Genomic DNA, 17,547 nt, shown 5'->3' with positions numbered 1-17,547 from the left:
ACCAGCCATGGAATCCTCCCTGAGCTATTTTGGATCCTCTGTGAACAAGGATGTTTTGGCAGGAGGTTGTGCTGTAACAGGAGTTGTGCAGCATCTCCAAATATTTAATCCAGCCACAAATATTTCTGGTTCAGTGCCAGGCCTTTATCTCAGGATTCCCTAGAAGATAATGCCCAGCCTTTGAAGCTGGTTCTTCTCTTGTGTGGCCTTGGATCATTCCTCTGGGAAACTCCATCTTCTCACTCTCCTGTGCAGTTATTTATTGGAAATTAGGGAATCATGGACTGAAATTAAATAATTAATTTGCACAAATTGTGTTTAAAAAAAGTGGACAATGGCAGGAAATATTATATATATATATATATATATATTATAATACATAATATATATAATACAATATAAAGGAAAATCACCCTAGGGCACCTTTATATAAATATAACCAAAAAATGGAATCTAAACCTGCTCTCTGTCAGTTTAAAACCATTCCCCTTGTCCTGTCACTTTTTTTTTTTTTTTTTTTTCCATATAAAAAAAGTCCTTCTCCCTCCTTTTCATCCATTTCCTTGTGGCACTGGAAGACTCAGTGTGGTCTCCCCACCCTCCACGTCACCAAGGCACTGCTATTTGGGGTTCCAAATCTCTCCTAGAAATTCTGCTTTTTGCCTCATTCTTGTTGCTGTTCCTTCCACTCCCACATTTCTACATGGAATTCCTTACAGGGTGAGGGTGTGCAGATGCACATACAGTGAAAAAAATAATGAGTGTGTGTGTTAGTATGTAAACACACCTAAAATACAGAGACATTTGTAATTTTTAAGTGCAATTTATCATTGCAAGGTGAGAGTCTTGGAGTGGCCACTCAAAGATTCTGTTCCAAAAATATTAATAATTGTCTCTATGCCAAAGTTTTATTATTTCTTAGTGTTTTATGGTTGTGGATGGTGCTCTATAGCTGTGCTGCCCCATCCCTGGAAGTGTCCAAGACCAGGTTGGACAGGGCTTGGAGCAACCTGAGATAGTGGAAGGTGTCCTGTCATGGCAGGGGTTGGAATGAGATGATCTTCAAGATCCCTCCCAACCCAAACCATTGGGTTTTTGTGATTTTTGTGACCACCATAATTGTGATTTTACGATTTGGTGATTCACTCTAAAATCCAAATGGTCCCGTTCCAGGAAATGATCTTTACATTTTAGCACAGCCCATGTAACAGGTAATTTCTGGAATGTGTTTTCAGAACTAGGTCTTTGTGCTGGTTTAATGAGCACTTTTTCCTTGAGTTCCAAATGCTTTGCTACACTCAGTTTTCCAAGAGAGAAATTAATGCTGTCATGGATCACTAACTATAACAAACTTCTTCCCTGTGCTTTGGGACTAGTTTTGGCTTTCCTCCTCTCTCACTGATTTTTTTTTTTTTAAATCCCTGTTTAACTCTGCTGTTAAGACAGCATTTGAAGAGATGTGAAAACCACTGAGGGCTGCAGCATTCAGCTTTCCTTCTTAATTATCTGGATTAACCAGTGTTTCTCTGGGGATGGGGGAGGATTCTGTGCCTCCTGCTATTTTAGCAATCTGGGGAAAGTCTGACCTTGGCTAAGGGACAGTAAGTGAGACAGTGAGTGAGGTCAGCTTCCATCTGGCTCTGGGCTCTGTTTGATGCCGAAAAGGAAACCTCAGGAATGGGAGGGAGGCAGATCCACCAGGCAGACAATGTGTGCAGGCTCTGACTCCTCGGTGGCCTCAGCTGCAGCCCAAGGGGGGAGGATTCCGTGGCTCCAGCCCCTGGCCCTTGGATGTCCCTGGGTGTTCCAGGCTTGTGGCTCGCTCCTGGTTTTTCAGGGAAGCTGGAAAAGGCTCTGGGCTCTCAGGCAGGGCTGGTTTAAAAGGCTCCACTGGGCGTGTGGCTGGGAGTTCCCAGCCTGCACTGAAGGACATCACTCCAAAAAATGGATTTTTTGGTTCCACACTGGCAGCAGATCCTGTTTTAGCTGCCCTGGTACATCATGAGCCCAGCCCCTGGGCAAGGCACTGTGCCCAGCAGACTCTGTTTATTTTTTTTTTTTCTTTTGACCTCTTAAAATCTGGTGCTGCTCTGCCAGAAGGTTTGAGTGCTGGCAAAGCTGAGGCAGACCCCACACCAGAGATGCTGGAAATTATTTAATTTCTATAAAATAACCCTATAAATACATAGGGTGACTTCCAGGGAGCAGCAGAAGGGTTTTGTAGGGCCACCAGCTGGGCACAGAGACCCAAATCCTGTTCAACTTCCTGTGGGAAGAGCAGGGATGTTGCAACATGTGGGATTCCCAAAATCCCCCTCACAATGGTACAGACAAAGGGATTTCTCTGAGGACACAAAGGTATTTTGTCTGCACTGGGACTCTGTCCTGCATTTTAGAATGCAGGATCCTGGGGCAGGGCCCCTTTATTTGTGTGGCCACATTTCAGGGCAAACACTGTGTGCATGAAAAGGGGCTCTAGAAATAAATAACAGGGCTACAAATGCCACAAGTGTTTTCCTAGAGCTGGAAGCCAATCAAATGTTTCAAGCAGGAAACTCTCTTTGCTGCCAGCACACCTTGGGCAAATATTCACATCTACTTCTCCCTCCTAGCTTGTTCTTTCCCTCCTAACTTGTTCCCCTCACTGTTTCCTTTGTTTTATTCTCTCTGCTGCCTCACTCTGAGTTCAGCCACTTCAGGTCATCAGTTTGGGATTTTTTTTATTTTTTTTTCCTCTTAAAAAAAACCAACAAATGGTTATCCTAGTTTAGGGTTGCTCATTTTTTTCCCCCTCCCTTAATACCCTTATTAGGTGTAAGATGTTTCTCTTTGGATTTCTGCATCAGATGACACTTCATCATCAGATTGCTTTATAGAATGGTACAGCAAACCTGCCAACCTTCCCCTGCTCGTGTTCCTGAGACATTTGCTGATGGAAGCTGGGGGAGCTCTCACAGTGCTCCCCAGAGGGGCTGTGTGCACTTTACATCTGGTTTAATAATTCCCATTACTTGGTATTCCAACCATGACCCTGCACTCTTCCCACTGCTGCCCAAGCATTACTCATTATTTTGTGCTTCTCGGGATTTATCTGCTTTCATAAATTCCTATGCATGGCTCGCATTTTTCTTCTGGTTTTAAAGTTTACAGCCATTTATCTTCAATCTACAGAACTGCTCTTGGTATCCTTTTGCCTGAGGGTTTTTATTTTTTTTTTTCCTCGTGGAAGGATGTGGTGGGTAACTCAGTGAACATGATTTGTCTCTTCATTTAAAACTCCAGTCGTACATGGATCAAACTGGCAGCCACAGAATTATCCACCCTGCTGCTCTAAAGTGGAAAACTCTTTTCCAGAGGTGGTTGTGGCTGTGGTGGCATCATCCCATCCCTGCTGCTTGATGAAGGTATTTCAAACAGCCTGGTGGAAATACTGAATTTATTATGATCAGGTCAACAGTCACATCCACATGCAGATGTCACCACTGCAGAAAGGGTGTCCCTGACAGGATATTCTATGTGCTCTGATAAAAAATCCCCAACTTTTTCCCAGTTCTCAGTAGCTCAGAGTGTTCAATAATGTTTTGGTAAATCTGAACTCGCTGTAAAAATCAGCTTTTGCTTTCCCAGGTGGAGCACACTTTGCCACCAGTGGAATTCAGCACTTGGAATTTCAGCTTGGACTTGCCAAACACAGCTACAACCTCCTTGATATTCCAGAGCCTCATGAGCAGCACACAGCAAGAGGAGAAGGAAGCCTAAAAGAAAGATTTTGCCTCTGGCTGCTTCCAGACTACAGGAGCAATCTGGAAAAAAAATTCCCTGACATTGGTTTTTGGATGTCATCTTTGCCTCGTATGGGCTGCAGCAAACAGAGCCAAATCCAGAGTTCAGCCATTCCCTCAATTTGCTTTTCAAATTAATGTGCTACTGAATGAACTCCTTCCCAGATCCAGATGTTTGAAGATATGATTAGTGACTCTGCTAGAAGATGGGAAATTATTAAATGTGTCATTTTTTTTCTCCCTGACAATCCATTCTCCGAACCTCATCCACATGCTACTAATGAATGTCCCTCCAAGGAGTTTTTGGGATTGCATTCCCTTCAGGCACAGGATGATTATTACTAACATATTTCAGAGGAATGCAGGGCTGCTGCACAGTTTTTGTTTTAACAGCAAAGGCTAGTGAAGTTCACATTTTCCCCTCTCATTTACTTTTGGTTTTCTTTTCTTTCAAGAAATCACCATCCAGAATCATTTCCAAATATTCAAAATAGCCTGGATCGTCTAAGTACAAAGATAAAACTGGCCAGATAAGTTGGTTTGGGTGTTTTGTTTTTTTTTTTTTTCTTTTCAGAAGCCCAGCATATTGAGTATCCAGCTTATTTACACAATGAATGGTTTCCTTAAGTGATAGCCAAGAACTTTTGAAAATCTCTCTCCAGCCAAGATTTGGAAAGGATTTTTTTTTTTTTCTGCTTTCCAGTGTGGTGCTTGTTGTCTGCAAAATTTCTCACTGTACTCAACGTATTTCAGAGAATCCCAGAATGGTTTGAGGTGGAAGGGACCTTAAAATCATATAGTGTCATGGGCAGGGACACCTCCCACTGTCCCAGGCTGCTCCAAGCCCCAGTGTCCAACCTGGCCTTGGGCACTGCCAGGGATCCAGGAGCAGCCACAGCAAATCTGGGAATTCCATCCCAGCCCCTCCCCACCCTCCCAGGGAAGGATTTTTTCCCAACATCCCACCTAAACTTGTCATTTCTCAGTGTGAAGCCATTCCCTGTGTCCTGTCCCTTTGGCCCTTGGGAATTGTCTCTCTCCAGGTTTCTTGGGGCTCCTTCAGGCCCTGCAAGGCCACCCTGAGCTCAGCCCAAAGCTTCTCCTGTCCAGGCTGAACAATCCCAGCTGTGCCAGCCTTTCCTCCCAGCAGAGCTGCTCCATCCCTCTGCTCATCCTGGAGCCTCCTCTGGGCTCTCTCCTTGAGCTCCACGTCCTCCCTGCGCTGGGCCCCAGGGCTGGGGCAGCTCTGCAGGTGAGCTTTTCAATCCATATTTCTATTTCTGGCCTTTGGGTATCTAACAAGAAACCTGGCTGGGGATCTCCTGAGCCATGACTTCTGCTAACTCTTTGTGAAAAAATTCCCTTTCCAGAACAGAAAGGGGGGAATTCCCTTTCCAAAAGGGAAAGGGAAAGTGAAGCCAATGGGGCTTCACCACTCTGAACTTTGGAGTTAAACTCCAGAGCACATCCCAGGTTTAATGTGGTGGCAGAGGATTCTTCTATCCCCAGAGTATTTAAATATCCTTTCTTATCCAAAGAACAGACACAAGTAGGGAACACCCACACCTGGAAACTATGAGGAAGATCTGCTGATGATCCTTTCTTTGGTGACACCGAGTAAAACCTCACATGTAAAATACAATTATTGCTGCCTGGTGCAAATAAAGTGAACCCAGAGGAGGAACTCAGAGCAGCTCCAGGTCCCTGCTGTGCCTCCAGCCCAGGTACTTACACAGGTGGTGAGCGTATCGCAGGTGGAAAACGTCACAGCCGTGGACGTGGTGGTAAAGGGTTTTTTCTATCAGATCCTGGGGCTCATAGCCAGTTAATTCCGTGACCCTGGGAAAGGAAAAAAAAAAGAAAAATAAATAAATCTGCACTAAACAAAATCTCTAGGAATATTCAGTTTCATTAACCCAACATTTTGATTGTGCCAACGAATCGGTGCCTGCAGAGCTGCGGGGTGAAATGTTGGTTTTGGAAGGAGAAACCTCACCTTTACAAGAAAAGAAACCCCTTTCAGCCCAGCCAAAGCAAGGTGCAGCTTTTCCCTGGTACAGCCAGGCAGGAAAAAGAGCTCTTTTACTGATTTCCACCTTGGGCTTTTGCCATGCCGTGCACAAAGTTCCACTCGAGGAGCTGCTCGTGGAACAATAAAACCTCTCTTGTGGGCTGCTGACACTTTTTCATTTGCTTTTGCAAAGCTACGAGTGTAGAGAGTGTGTTGGGCCACATCATGGCCTGGGAATAAATCCAGGCTGGTGCCTAAGAGGAGGAAAAAAAGCAGGAGCTTATTCCAGCTGAGAACGTGGAAAGACAAGGAGGTGTGAAGACCACAGGGTGAGGAAAGGAAAGCTGAGGCAAGACTTCCAAAGAGGGAAAAAAAAAAATAAATCCCAGAAGTAGAAGAATGGAAGGAATTCAAAACAGCAGCATCTCTGCAGATGTTAAAGAATCAAATGGAGAGGTCAGACCTGAAGGGTCAAATTTCAGGTTTCAAATGGACTTTTTAAAAAAAATTTAGTTGAGGAAAAAATAGTCCTTAAAGTACAATGTGCCACTCAGCCAAACTGTGGGGTTGTTGGGGGGGTTTTGTGATGTCCTGGGCTTTCTTTGCCTAAAAAAGGCAGAGCAGTAAGGAATATCCACATTAACAAGTGATACACTCCCTCAGCAGGTGAGTGACAGTAAAATTGTCCCTGCTGAGGATCTGTTCCTGCAGCAGCAGATGCACCTGCACATTTTAATTCCAGGAGTTTTACCTGGGACTGGCTCTAACCTAGGCCTGTGGGCTGAAATGTTTATTAAAGTTGGAGTGTCCTGGGAGGTTGTTCTCCAGTTTAGATGGAAGGAATCCAGTTTGAATGCCCCAAGCCTCTTCATGCCATGAGCTGAGCAGGGATGGTCAGGACTTGGACCTCAAAAGGATGTTCCTGGTCTGAGCTTTACCACTGGTGAGGATACACAGCACCAGAGGTGACACAGGAGTGTCCACAGAAACGAACAGAAATGATCAGGGGGTCCCAAGCAATACTTGTCATTGTGGGATTGCAGATAATGTACATTTTTATTTTTTTTTTTTTTAATTTTGTGGCTATTGTGCATCTCCTGTCTTCATACCCTGACTCTAACCAGCCCAGTGGACCCCACAGAGACTGAGGATGTTCTGCTTGGGTTCTTCTGAAGGACAACATCATCAAAATGCCTTTGAACAGATGCTTGTGTGTGCTCATCCCAAATCCTCCCTGAAGCCCATCAGGATCACAAAATCCTGCTGGAAGATCCTGCTCGGGTTTCAATTCTCCTTCTGGCTTCAGGGCACTGAGGACCAGGGTGGCAGCTCCATCCTGCCCCTTTGGTGAGTGCAGACACAGCTCATCCAAACCCAAGCCAAGGGTTCATTTTCCCAAAGGTAAAAGTCTCACTTGGAAGCTGGTGACAAAAAAACCCATCATTGACAGTTCCCAGGACACCCTAATTCTGGAAAAGGTTGACTCTGGAAATAAACTCAGCTGTTTTACTTCCTTAACATCAACTCAATCCCTCAGGCAGCCCCTGGGTGGTGCTGGGCAGGTGACAGGACACACAGAAGGAAGCAGAGCTCACTCCAGTTCTGGTCTCTTGAGGTCTTCAAAGTCTTCTAAACCCCCTGGCAATGAATGCATCACAAAAATCCAAATGAGCAGCTCACTGTGCAGGGAAGTGACTGTCTTCTCCTTCCTGTGACCTCAGTGAACGAACTCCTGTGTGGTTTATGTTGTGTCAAGGTGTCTAGGAAGGGATTTTTGAGCAGCTTCTTCCCATGGCTTTCATGCTCTCTGCTCTGACTGTTACATCTCAAGATCCATCCCCTTCTATGGAAACCAGAACCAAGCCTGAAACCAGTTTTTCCCTAACTCCTAATATTCCCCCATTCTGAGCAAATACAGTTTGGTTTGCAAAAGGCTCTGGTGAAGCTGAATTCCCCTGCTTGTCCCGTGTGGGGATGACACCCATCTGCTCCTTGGTAAACACAGCTCTGGGTCCAGCCCTGCTCCTGTCAACACCTCTGCTTGTTCTGTGGCCTCTGAAGACACTTCTGTCTCCAGGCAGTTCCTCCCAGGCTCATCATTTCCTTTTTTCCCCACATGCAAGGACGTGTTTGCTGAACCCCTCGTGCTCCTTTGTGCCAAAAAAACGAGGAAGGGTTCCAGAAACAAGGAGTTCTTTGTGTCCCAGCAGCTGATGGAGCCACTGTCTCCTGGGCTGAGCACGGAGAAAAGGCTCCTCTTGCATGGTTGACTTCCATTCTCTTGGATACAGAGGTTTTCTCACACGTTCACTACACTGATGTATTCCCTGACAATCCATCTAGGCAGGGAAATGGGGGATGTGGGACACACAGAAAAGGATTTCTGAAGAATAATCATCAATACTTTGTGTATTTGTGGTTTTCCCTTCAAGCTCTCCTGGACTACACTGTGTCCTACAAGGCACCTGCTCCAACACCAGAGAAATGAATTCCAGTTCTGGTTCTGTGCTCCTCTGAGCTCCATCAGCTGAAGTGGAGGCAGGGCTCTCCTCCCTCAGCTGTTTTTCCCAAAATTTTGCTTTAAGAAGGTCTTGCTTTCATGTGGAGTAGCCAATGGAATGAATTTCCATCCTAACAACCCCATTATTAGTGTTGATTTCATGGTTAAAGCATTACACTAAAAAACCAGAACTCTCTTTCCTTCCTGCTCTCTCAAAAGTTTTCTGGATGACCCCAGTCAGTGGTTTGGTCTCAGTATTCCACTTTTGGGATTTTTTTTTTTAAGTTTTTTTTATACATCCTCACTCCTTTTGCTGTCTTTGTATGATAAAATTTGTGTCCTTTCAGGTAAAAAATAAATTATCACTGCTCCTGCAACCAACCCTCACAGCAAGAAGCTTTTAACTGACCCTAAAAGTGCAGGTAACTCCAGGTTAAATTGGACAAGCTCTCATTTCTCGGCATCCCAGACAAAGTCTGGTCTATGCAGCTGCCTGGAAGGCTTTTGGAAGGCTCTGAGTTCCAGATCTATTTCAGACTGCTGGATTATTTTTTTTATTATTATTTTTTTTTCCACGGATGTTTTGACCCGTCGGGAAAGCGCGGCCGCTCGACACCAACACCCGCGGCTGGAGAGAGGAAAGAGCTGCTCACCTGGAATCGAGGAAAATCAGCTTTAAATCCAGGCTGGCCCTGAACATGAACATGTTGCTGTGGAGCTTGATCTCAGTGATTGCACTGGGAGGCAAAGACTGGCCCACGGCCACCAGCCCAACGATTTGGTAGCAGGAGTCGTACAGGGACATGTCCAGCATGTACTGGCGGATCTTCAAGTAGCCACTGCAGTGGATCACCTGGAAAAAAGGGGGAAAACACCCTCAGGATCTGCTGGGAAAACCCCAAATCTGCTGCTCACCCAGTCTCAGTGAGCTTGTAAAGCCATAACATTAAATTCTGGGCCGAGTGTTGATTGCGGTTAATTGGTAAATAGAGATTAAGGCTCAGTGAGTGGAGTTTTGTGTTTGCTGACAGAGTGATTAATCCAGTACTGAAGCACCTTCTCTCTGGGGATTGCCTAATTGCTTTCTAATTAATATTTTAAGCTCCTTGACACAGATTTCTTGTAGATGCAGCCAGAATTCCTGTTCATTGATAAAAAAAAAATCCGGAAGTTGCTTTTTTTTTAAGAGTCCATCTCTCTCCCACACACACTCAAATGTTAATAAAAACATTTGCATTTTAAGGAATTATTATTCTGCTAAATAAAGAGTAAATTCTGGTAAATAAAGCCACTTTTTAAAAAGCACTTTAAAAACTTTAAAAGATATTGATACATCACAACGCAATAAAAATCAACTCTGTGCAAATCAACTTTATGCAAATTAAATCAACATTTATGCAAATGCAGAATAGATGAGTTTTAAGTTCTCTGCTCAAGTTCAGGTTGGGTTTTTTTGTTTTGTTTTGACACGTGAGCAGGCTCAAGGTGCTGAGCTCAGATTTCGGGATCCCTGTGCACAATTGCTGTTCACAGAGGTGATAATGACAGTGTTAGACTGTAAAAATTCAATGTCAGCTAAAGGGGAGGGGGAAATGTAACCTGGGGACCATTCCAGGCCAGAAGATTTATTTAGTGTGGTGCTGGTGGTCAGAAATCATCAGTGCCCCTGCCACTTTTCTGCTCCAAGCAGCAGGAATATCACATCCTTTAGCTGAAATTTCTCTGTTTGTTTGGCTTTTAACTGCGTCCTGTGGAAAGGAATTAATTTTCAAGTGTATTTAGTGCTCTAAACAACCTACCAAACATCACCTGGGAAAAGGCTCCTCCTGCTTAACCTTCCCCTCTCCAGTGATTGAAATCTGGGTGTGTGATTGGAATCCAAGAGTGATTGGGATTTAATTCACCTTCCTTTAGGATTCCCTGTGAAATTTGGACAACCCAGCAGGATGAGGTCTCCAAATTTCTGATTTTACCACCTTTCACAAGGAATTCCCTTGTTTCTAAACAGCTGACACCATTCCTTATTGCTAAAGGGAAGGAAAAATGTCCTTTGGAGGGAAATTAAGGGAATCTCCAAAATAAAAATAAAACGGGAAATGAGGAAATTCAGTGGGATTGTAATAATTCAATCACTGGATTAACCAAAGCACAGCAAGAAGATCTCTCAGCAGATCTCAATTCCCCCATCACTTGGTCCATGAGTTTTTTCCGTGCTCCAGCTAATGAGGCGATTTCTTAAAAATTAAGTCCTGACTTTAAGCACAGTCAAATGGAATAAATTTGGGCCAACATCTCTCCAGACAAAAGAACCCTTTGACTTTCACTGTGCAAACCTTTAATAATGAGCCAAAGGAAGTGATGTCTGTGATTAACAGTGATAATTGGGAATTTAAAAAAACCCAAAACCCCCCCAAAGCCACATGGAGATCCCAGCACTGCGAGCTTTACTCTTTTATCTGTTCCAGAAACAGCTTTGGGACAGAAGCACCTTTGCTGGGGAGCAGCTGAGCAAACAGGGCTGAGTGTAATGAGGAATTATCAGTGCAGGCAGGTAGGGAGGAGTGCAAACAGACACATCCATGAGCACAGCCCTGCAGAGAGCTCTGCTCCTCTCCCAGCCAAGGATTTTTGGGTTTTGAATGGCTCAGAGTGAATCCCCACCAAGAGTGAATGGGAATGACCCTCCCTGGTGGAGGCAGAGTGAACCTGGGCAGCTCAAAGAGTAGCAAATGCAAAGCTGGAAATCAGAACTGCCTGTAAAGGTGAAAATAAAAATTACCTGGATATCTGAAAATAAAAACTGCCTGTAAGGCTGAAAATAAAGATTAATGCATATCTGAAAATGAAAACTACCTGCAAATCTGAAAATAAAAACTACTGCAAATCTGAGATGAAAACTACCTGCAAATCTGAAAATAAAAACTACTGCAAATCTGAGAATAAAAGCTATTGTAAATCTGAAAATAAAAACTACCTGCACATCTGAAGATAAAAGATGCTGCAAAGCTGAAAATAAAAGCTACCTGTAAAGCTGAAAATAAAAATTACCTGCAAAGCTGAAAATAAAACCTATCTGCAAATCTGAAAATAAAAGTCACTGCAAATCTGAAAGTAAAAACTGCCTGTAAAGATGAAAATAAAAACTACCTGCAAATCTGAAAATAAAAGCTATTGCAAATCTGAAAATAAAAACTACCTGCACATCTGAAGATAAAAGATGCTGCAAAGCTGAAAATAAAAAACTACTACACATCTGAAAAGAAAAAGTACCTGTAAAGCTGAAAATAAAATTACTGCAAATCTGAAAATAAAAGCTACTGCAAATCTGAAAATAAAAGCTGCCTGTAAAGCTGAAAATAAAAACTACCTGTAAAGATGAAAATAAAAGCTACCTGTAAAGATGGAAACAAAAACTACTGCAAATCTGAAAATAAAAACTACCAGCAAATCTGAAAATAAAAGCTACCACAAATTTGAAAATAAAAATTATCTGCATATCTGAAAATAAAAACTGCTTGTAAAAATGAAAATAAAAACTACCTGCATATCTGAAAATAAAAGCTACCTGCAAATCTGAAGATTAAAGCTGCTGCAAAGCTGAAAATATAAAACTAATGCCCATCTGAAAAGAAAAACTACCTGTAAAGCTGAAAATAAAAATTACCCGTAAAGCTGAAAACAAAACCTGCCTGTAAGGCTGAACATTAAAATCACTGCAAATCTGAAAATAAAAGCTACTGCAAATCTGAAAATAAAAACTGCCTGTAAAAATAAAAATAAATCATATCTGCAGATCTGAAAATAAAAACTGCCTGCAAGTCTGAAAATAAAAACCACTCAAAGCTGTTATTCTACGACTTCAGTATTTGCTGTGACGTCTGATTTCCTGTCATAAATAAATAAAAATCATTCAAACTGTAAGGTTTATAAACAGACTTGGTGTTTTAGTACAATTCCACCCCGAGGTGATGGCAATGGTTGGGGTTTTTTTAGTGTTGAGGCCAAGGAGGTGCCTCTTGCAAGGGGGTGGGATGTGGAAAATTCCCAAATTCCTGTGCCTGGGTTTCTGCCTCACCTGCCTCCCTTTCCATGGGGGAAAAAGGTGGAGCTGTTTGTGCTCCAGACAATTCCCAGGCACCAAGGTGAGGGAGTGTCCCAAAAAGCTTAGATTTGAATTCCTGAGGATATTTTTCTGATGCATTTCGTCACAAACTTTGCTCTCAGTACAGAAAAAAAATTAAAATTTAAAAGTAAAACCCAAACCAAACAGCTAAATAAATAAACTTGGCAGTTGTCAAATCTTTCAGGGGTGGAAAAGTAATTTTTAGACATTACCTTGTAGCCACTGCACGTCAGCCCAGCGTTTCTCTTGGCAAGGACACATTTCATCCTCAGGAAAAAGGATCTCTCGATTTCATACTCTGAAAGCACAAAAAACCCCTGATTTATTCTGATTTATTCCTGAAGATCCCACGTTTGCTGAATTTTGTTTTGTTAAATTTAGTGGAGTGGTTTGAGTGTTTTTTGGTTATGGGGTTGTTGGGTTTTTTGGTTTTTTTGGTTTTTTTTTGGTTTTTTTTTTTTTTTTTTTTTGTGGTTGTGGGGTTTTTTTTGTTTGTTTGTTTGTTTTTTGGGAGATAGGATTTGGGAGAAAAAGGTAAAATGGGTTTAACTTAAGGTAATTCAATTTATTAATATATATTTTAAAAAAGGAATAAAAACTTTTAAGCTATTTTTTACTACAAATCTCTTACTTTTTAATATAACATAGAGAGAAAACTATAATTTTTAGTCAGTTGCAACTATTTAAATATAATTTTTTATTATTTTGGAGTTTATTAGTATTGGTGTAGGGGGGTGTAATAGTTTAGAGTTTAGGGGAGTGTATTTGTTCAGAGTTTTATGGAGTTATTTGTTACAGGGGAAAAAAATAGTTTGGTGGTTTTTAATGTTACAAATCTGCAGCAGTTTGGAATTTTGCAGATTCGTGTAGTTTTATTTATTAGCAGGGGTTTGTTTTTCTTTTTTTTTTGGTTACTCATGAGTCTCCCAATATATTTGGGTTATTATTTAAGAAATTTTTTTAGTATAAAACAAGGAATTTTTTCACTTAAAATTCTTTCATTTTAAACCTAGATTTTCCAAAAACATAACTACCTTTTTAATTAATTAACTAAGCTGTTAACACTTACTATAACTTCTTAAAAAAAAAATCTAAACTCAACTGCCACACCACTCCATCTCTGCCCTTGGGATTTATTTCACCTTCCTCTTAGAATTCCCTGTCAAATTTGGACAACTCAGCACGATTTGGTCTCCAAATTTCTGATTTTATCACCCTTCAAAAGGAATTCCCTTGTTTCTAAACAGCTGACACCATTCCTTATTGCTACAAGGAAGGAAAAGTGTCTTTGGAGGGAAATTAAGGGAATCTTCTAAATAAAAATAAAATGGGAAATGAGGAAATTCAGTGGGTTTGTAATAATTTGAGTGCTGGTCATGCCCAAACCTTCTGGGCTTAACTGACCTCCAAAACTGTCCTGGGAGGTTGTTTTTAAACAAATATCTGCATGGATAACCTCCAAAAAAGATTTAAAGTTCATGGGGGTTATTGCTCAGGTACACAGAGACTTTCTGCTGAGAAAATGAGGAATATTCTGATACAATATGATATTATTATCTGCAATGGTAATTATCCTCAATAATGGTTCAGACAACAGGAATAATTCTGATTTTTTTTTTACTGAAGGTTGCAGTTTGGCAGAGCTATTTTAGGACAAGGAAGAAAACTCGTTTGATCCAACTGTGAGTTGAAACATAGAGGGAGACCCAGAATATTCAAACAGGAGAAATCACAGTTAAGCTTGGGAAAAATTTGAAAAAAAATTGAAAAAAAAAAAAACAGCATTCAGCATCTAGACTTGGTAATGAAATTATTGATACCACTGGGGTTCTTTCAAGGAAATGTGCGAGCCCTGAGAGAATTTGGGATGTAAAGAAGGTAAAAGGAGGAAACCCAATGAAGTGCTGCCTGTTCTTAAAGATCAAGCGATCTCTGGGTTAAGCACATAGATATGAAAGTGGAGAGAGAAAATAATGAATAATAAAATGTTATGACTGAACCACAGTGATAGAAACACTAGAGGAAAATAGGCTTCTTAATCATTAGAGAATATTAATCTAATAACTGAACCTGTATTTAATAATTAGGGAATGTTAATTATCTAAATGCATCATTGGAGGTGATGTGAACATCTTCCCTCTGAGTGTTAAAAAAATGTTTAAAATTCTATGCATGAACTGTTCTATTCTTTATAAAGGGAAGGTGAAACCAACATGTGGCAGACATCAACTGATGAAGGATGAGAACCAAAACAATCCTGGAGAGAGCAGAAATATCTTATAGAGATATTCCAGCTGCAACTGAGTGATTCTTGGGAGTTACTTCCAGCTCAGCTGTTCTATCCTACCCTATCCTATCTTATCCTATCCTACCCTATCCTATCTTATCCTATCCTATCCTATCCTATCCTATCCTATTTTCTATTTTCTATTCTATTCTATATACTACACTCTATTCTATTCTATTCTATTCTATTCTATTCTATTCTATTCTATTCTATTCCATTTTCTATTCTATTCTATTCTAGTCTAGTCTAGTCTAGTCTATTCTATTCTAGTCTAGTCTATAATTTATAATCTATAATCTATAATATATCATATATCATATATATTCTATTCTATATTCTATTCTATATTCTATTCTATTCTAATTTCTTGAGGATTTCCAAAGGCCAGGTTGGGGCTTGGAGCAGCCTGGGACAGTGGGAAGTGTCCCTGCCCATGGCACTGGATGATTTTTAAAGTCCCTTCCAACCCAAACCACTCCACGATTTTGTGATTCCATGAAATCAGGGCCCACATCCATCTCCAGGATTTCCATTTCAAGTGCACCACTGTTTATTTTTTACCCAAATCCACGTTCCCCTTCTCAGACTCATCAAAGTTTTTCTGCTCTAACAGGTATTTCTATTTTAATCATTATTTCTGTGTTGTCTGCTCAGCTTACAGAGCTCCCTCCGTGAATAGATGGAGCTGAGTAGATTCAGTAAAAGCTTTAAATGAGGCAGAAATTAAATGGCTTCGTTCAAATCCCAGCCCAGATTTGTCCAAACACCCTCCCAGAGCTGAACCACCTGAGGAATAAGAACACAGAAAATCCATGCTGGTTGTTGTATTTCTTTCCCAGTGCTCCATTTCTACAAAGTGTCTCCTCTCCATCAATCACTTTTCTTTTATTAACAGATCCTGCAATACAGATTGACTTTAAGGCAAGAATAAACCAGCTTTTTTTTCCTGTTTCACACATTTGTATTTTCCTGCTCTCATAAACAGAATAAATACCATGGTAAAGAAAAGGAGCCTTGATGTTTTGGATAAAGAATTAGTGCATTTTGCACGACTGCCAAGCAGGATTCTCCAAGCATTTCTGTGAAATTATGGGTTATTTTATGGAAGCCAGGGTTGTCCATCCCTAGAGGAGTAACTCTGAAATCCATCTTTGCTTTCCAATCCACCTTTAATCTCTTTTGACAGAAAACAGTCACAGAATCCTGTGGTCGCTCAGTGGAGCTGAGAAAAAAAAAAGATCCCCATGAATTCTTTTTTTCCCTCACAGTTTCACCTCTCATGCCTTTGTTTTCTCTGAGGTAAAAGCTGCTCTTTTATCTCCCACCTCCAGATTTTGACATGAGCAAAATATGTTCTGTTCCAGAACTGCTTTGTAAATGAGAATTCCCAAAACTTCCCGTGTGTTGCTTTAGGAATGGGACATACACAAAAAAGTGGAAAGAAACATTGAAATTGGGAGTTTTTGCCACAGCCAGTGATTGGTGTCTGCTCCACAGGTGCAAAGCCAAATTCCAGCTCTAGGGGAGGAGAAGGAAAATGGAAAAGATGAGGATTTTTAGAGCTGTGAACTCTTGGCCACCTGATTGCACCTTCCCTCCTGTCCACCCTGTGCCTGCCTGGAGCTCCTGCATCCCTCTGGAGATAAGACTGTGTCTGATAATCCATCCTCACATCCCTGCTGGACTGTTCTACCCTGGAAACACAGATGAAAACAAAAAATCCATGTCTGGATAACACTTCCCTGCCCATCCCCCAGACACTGCACATTTTTGTCCCTTGCAGTGGGTTATTTGTGGTGTGTCTGCTCTGCTCTGTGAGGTCACACGTGCTCTGCTCTTCTCCTGGTGGGATCTGTGGAGCATCTGGGTCCCACAGAGAGCTTGGGAGGATCCTGGTTTGTCTCTGCTGAGCACAAGGTCATGGATTTGTGAGAGACAGAAACAATCCCAGAATGATTTGGGGTGGAAGGGACCTTAAAAATCGTCCAGTGTCACCCTGGATGGGCAGGGACACCTCCCACTGTCCCCAATGTCCAGCCTGGCCTTGGGCACTGCCAGGGATCCAGGGGCAGCCACAGCAAATCTGGGAATTCCAGCCCAACCCCTCCCCACCATCCCAGGGAAGGATTTTTTCCCACCATCCCACCTAAACTTGTCATTTCTCAGTGTGAAGCCATTCCCTGTGTCCTGTCCCTTTGGCCCTTGGGAATTGTCCCTCTCCAGGTTTCCTGGGGCTCCTTCAGGCCCTGCAAGGCCACCCTGAGCTCAGCCCAAAGCTTCTCCTGTCCAGGCTGAACAATCCCAGCTGTGTCAGCCTTTCCTCCCAGCAGAGGAATATTTTAAATCCCATCCAGTGCCACCCCTGCCATGGCAGGGACACCTCCCACTGTCCCAGGCTGCTCCAACCTGGCCTTGGGCACTGCCAGGGATCCAGGGGCAGCCACAGCAAATCTGGGAAATTCCATCCCAGCCTCTCCCCACCCTCCCAGGGAACAATTTTTTTCCAAATATCCCATCTAAATTTGTCCTTTATCAGTTTAAAACCATTCATGTCACTCCATGCTCTCATGAAACGTCCCTCTCCAGCTCTCTTGGAGCCCCTCAAGCCCTGGGAAGGTCTCTGAGGTCTGGAGCCTCCTCTTCCCCAGGCTGAACAGGACACAGGACACCACAACTTCCATCCCTTAATTCTGAACAAGGGTGACACCACATTCTAAACCAAAAAAGAGGAGTGGGGCTAATACAGAAGATATGCCTGCAAAAAAAAACAATACCCACAACCAATTTCAGGATAATCCTAGAAGGTGGAAACCCAGGATTGGCAAAAGGGGCTTGGTTTTCCCT

At 42.1% G+C, this 17,547-nt stretch overlaps 1 protein-coding gene across 13 annotated transcripts in view; it reads right to left on the bottom strand.

Moving 5' to 3' along the window:
* The window catches only part of SIM2 (SIM bHLH transcription factor 2), a 60,803-nt gene that overhangs the window by 12,083 nt on the left and 31,173 nt on the right, over nt 1-17,547 (bottom strand). For all 13 annotated transcript variants that reach the window (XM_083884107.1, XM_083884108.1, XM_083884109.1 and 10 more), the window contains 3 exons: nt 12,629-12,714; nt 8,947-9,146; nt 5,515-5,621 (listed from right to left, as the gene is read on the bottom strand). In XM_083884107.1, coding sequence (XP_083740233.1) covers nt 5,515-5,621; nt 8,947-9,146; nt 12,629-12,714 — 393 coding nt within the window. The remainder of the gene's footprint in view (nt 1-5,514; nt 5,622-8,946; nt 9,147-12,628; nt 12,715-17,547) is intronic.

This window comes from Zosterops lateralis, assembly GCF_965231275.1.
Source record: "Zosterops lateralis genome assembly, chromosome: 2".
NCBI lineage: Eukaryota > Metazoa > Chordata > Aves > Passeriformes > Zosteropidae > Zosterops > Zosterops lateralis.
Note: the sequence above shows the minus strand (reverse complement) of the source record. Positions and strands in the feature narration are given on the sequence as shown.